This window comes from Durio zibethinus, chromosome 12 (assembly GCF_047325235.1).
Source record: "Durio zibethinus cultivar Kanyao isolate XHJ-2024 chromosome 12, ASM4732523v1, whole genome shotgun sequence".
In the NCBI taxonomy this organism is placed as follows: domain Eukaryota; kingdom Viridiplantae; phylum Streptophyta; class Magnoliopsida; order Malvales; family Malvaceae; genus Durio; species Durio zibethinus.
The window spans coordinates 3,512,167-3,513,844 of NC_143173.1; the positions used below are offsets into that span (position 1 = coordinate 3,512,167).

General features: G+C 36.0%; 1 protein-coding gene across 1 annotated transcript; it reads right to left on the minus strand.

The window, feature by feature from the left end:
• Positions 1 to 399: 399 nt before the first annotated feature.
• Positions 400 to 1,445, minus strand: LOC111297040 (protein PHLOEM PROTEIN 2-LIKE A1-like). Its single transcript, XM_022891619.2, has 3 exons — positions 1,236 to 1,445; positions 986 to 1,101; positions 400 to 887 (listed from the first exon to the last, which is right to left on the minus strand). Exons 1-3 carry the CDS (start codon positions 1,293 to 1,295, stop codon positions 509 to 511), a joined length of 555 nt encoding a protein of 184 aa, XP_022747354.1. The 5' UTR covers positions 1,296 to 1,445; the 3' UTR covers positions 400 to 508.
• Between the last annotated feature and the right edge of the window lie 233 nt (positions 1,446 to 1,678).

The following is a 1,678-nucleotide window of genomic DNA, read 5'->3' on the forward strand; positions in this document are numbered from 1 at the left end:
CCAAAGTTCAATTTAGATGATTTATGTAGCTGCCTCTAAGGCGACATCTAGCAGTTTTGAAATTAAAATTCTAACACCTGCAACTCTTTTCTTATCTCCAAGCTATGGCCTTTTTTGTGAAAAAAAAAAAAAAGAAGACCACCCGATATCCTTCCGTAGGTGTGGCAAGTGTCTATGTCTTGTTACTTCAGCTATTGGAAGTACTTAGTAGTTTTCAGCAAGGCATTGTAACTTGAATAGAACCATTTTGATTTTGTTATACAATATTTATCTCATTCAACTTTTAGTATACTTTATGTACGTGTGTTTTGACATGAGGACCCCTTAGTTTAAAGATTTTTGGTATAGAATCAGATGAATGAGTGGCATTTTAGGTCTGTGAAAGCTCCCACAATGTAATTCAGTCGAAAAAAATCATCCCATAAAACAAAGACATAACAGCTGTAACAAGCATGAATACAAAAGTGTGAAAAGGAGTTAAAACTAGTTTGTTATTCAAGTAATGATTTTAGCTTTTAGGCCTTAAAATAGCACCCCCGATAACAAGTCCGTTTTTCCAATGGCCTCCATGTTCATAGAGATCAAAACAAACTTCTCTTGCTTCTCCTGTTTCTTCGTTTTCTTCTGTGCAGAAATTGCCGACATTGAGCTCCATCCATTGCCCTCTAGGCTTCTGCAAAAGGCTGACTTGCCTTTCTTGGACTCTGCCGTTAGGGAGGGATAGTCTCAGCTTGATAGGAGGTTCCCAACCAAATGCAGATTTTGTCAACTTGATTTCATAAACAACTTCGTATAAAGTTCCAGGGGAAAGGTCTGATATTTTGAATTTTCCTCTCACATCCAGCCAACATACGTGGCTTAGTTTGGCTACTTCGATGTTTTCATCACTGCAAATGAAGATATAACTTACAATATTTTACAATCATGAGAAAACAGCAATTGACAAAACAAAGAATTTCCATGAAAAATATCCCCAGAATCTCACCTTGTATCTTTAAAACTGTTCCAAATCCAATGCTCACGGGCACCCCAAGTGATGTAGAGTGACCTTGCATACAACATGAAGCATTTGTGACCAGATTTTGCATCTTCCCAGGTTTTCTGCATGATGAGTTGGAACATATAATAATAAAATCTTTCTCTGTACAATATCACATATTCTAACTCATCCTTCATTTAGATGTACGAAAGTATAAGAACGAGAGAGAGAGAGAGAGAGAGAGAGAGAAACAAACCTTTCTCTTATGCTCAAGGAAGACTTCCTTGTTGTCTGTTGTTACAACCTTCTTCTTCATCAAGTTAATTGTTTATGTTCCCAACAAAACCAACAATCTCCGGACTCCTAACGCTTTTCCTGTATTTACTTTAATGGCACCTTCTTCCCATTTGTCTATTTATAGTTAAACCTGAAGAACAATGTAAAGGAAAGGGAAACGAGAGAGAAATTCCATTGCAGTCCACTTGTATAATGTTTGCAATTAATTTCTGAAACGTGTGGGGACCGCGAGAAAGAGGGACCATGGAACTAGAACAATAAGAAAGCGTCAATAAATTACCTGCTGCCCTATTTGCTTTACGCTACGTTTGGATATTAATAAAAGAAAGAAACAAAGGTTTTTTAAAAGAAAGAAAAAATTATATGTATTTCTTGTTTAGATAGTTAAAATTAATAAAAAAA